At 59.8% G+C, this 1,209-nt stretch overlaps 1 protein-coding gene across 1 annotated transcript in view; it reads right to left on the reverse strand.

Annotated features, from left to right (window-relative positions):
* ddr1 (discoidin domain receptor tyrosine kinase 1) overlaps nucleotides 1-1,209 on the reverse strand; it is a gene marked incomplete at its 5' end in the record, with an annotated part of 13,876 nt that overhangs the window by 11,612 nt on the left and 1,055 nt on the right. The window contains 2 exons of the mRNA XM_084444495.1: nucleotides 256-309; nucleotides 956-990. Of these exons, the coding sequence (XP_084300621.1) occupies nucleotides 256-309; nucleotides 956-990 (89 nt within the window). The remainder of the gene's footprint in view (nucleotides 1-255; nucleotides 310-955; nucleotides 991-1,209) is intronic.

Consider the following 1,209-nt stretch of genomic DNA (forward strand, 5'->3'; position numbering starts at 1 on the left):
CATCCCTCTCTCCATCCCTCCTTCCATCCCTCCTTCCATCCCTCTCTCTATCCCTCTCTCCATCCCTCCTTCCATCCCTCTCTCCTCCCCTCTCTCATCCCTCTCTCCATCCCTCCTTCCATCCCTCTCTCCATCCCTCTCTCCATCCCTCCTTCCATCCCTCCTTCCATCCCTCTCTCCATCCCTCTCTCCATCCCTCCTTCCATCCCTCTCTCCATCCCTCTCTCCTCCCCTCCCTCTCTCCCCCCCTCTCACCTGACAGGGTGCTGTTACCGAGGGGGTCCGTGGTGGGGCCGGCGGCGGGGGGGTCTGGCGGGGCAGAGGAGCGGAGGGAGAGAGGGATGGAGGGAGAGAGGGATGGAGGGAGAGAGGGATGGAGGGAGAGAGGGATGGAGGGAGAGAGGGGGGTCCGATGAACAAGAGCAGTGGTGATGATTTTGTACAGGGTGATGAGGAGCGAGGGAGGGAGGGAGAGGAGGGGAGATCCTGACCAGGGCTCCGTACCCCAACATGGCCGCCTGGCAGACGCGCCCAAATATGTATTCTTCCTGTTAGCGCTGGGAGGCGGCCTTCCTGGGGTAATAACTTAGACGCTAGGATCCCCCTGTAATGAACCTCCACGTTCCCATGAGAGAAGAGAGATATGTGCTGGCTGTTCTCTCCTGGGCGAGATAGGGTATAGGGTATAGGGTACTATAGGGTAGATGAGATGGGGGAGTCCAGGAATGAAGACACTACAGGCCTCCTGCCTCTGCTCTAAACACAGCGCTGAAGACACGCTGGAGGCCACGCCCACCCCAGGGGGAAGGGAGAAGGGGAGGGGCCAGTACGAAAGGAGAGAGAGACGGGGGAGAGAGAGAGGACGGAGCGATGGATGAGGAGAAGGGGAGGACGGGGAGAGGACGAGAGAGGAGGATGAGAGGACAGGAGGTAGGGAAGGAGAGGAGGCACTCACCGGAGGAGTTGGAGGAGTTGTGGTGGGGGGCGGGGCTGGCGGAGGGGAGGAAGACGGGAGGAGGAAAAGAGGAGGAGGGGTCTGGAGGAGGAGGAGGAGGAGGAGCTGACGCCGGCAGAGTGTCGCTCTCTTCATAGGGCTCTGTGGGGAGGGAGAGATAGAGAGAGAGAGAGGGAGAAAGAGAGAAAGAGAGAGAGAGAGAAAGAGAGAGAGAGAGAGAGAGAGAGAGAGAAAGAGAGAGAGAGAAAGAGAGA

The sequence above is a fragment of the Borostomias antarcticus genome (genome assembly GCF_949987555.1).
Source record: "Borostomias antarcticus genome assembly, chromosome: 10".
Classification (NCBI taxonomy): Eukaryota; Metazoa; Chordata; class Actinopteri; order Stomiiformes; family Stomiidae; genus Borostomias; species Borostomias antarcticus.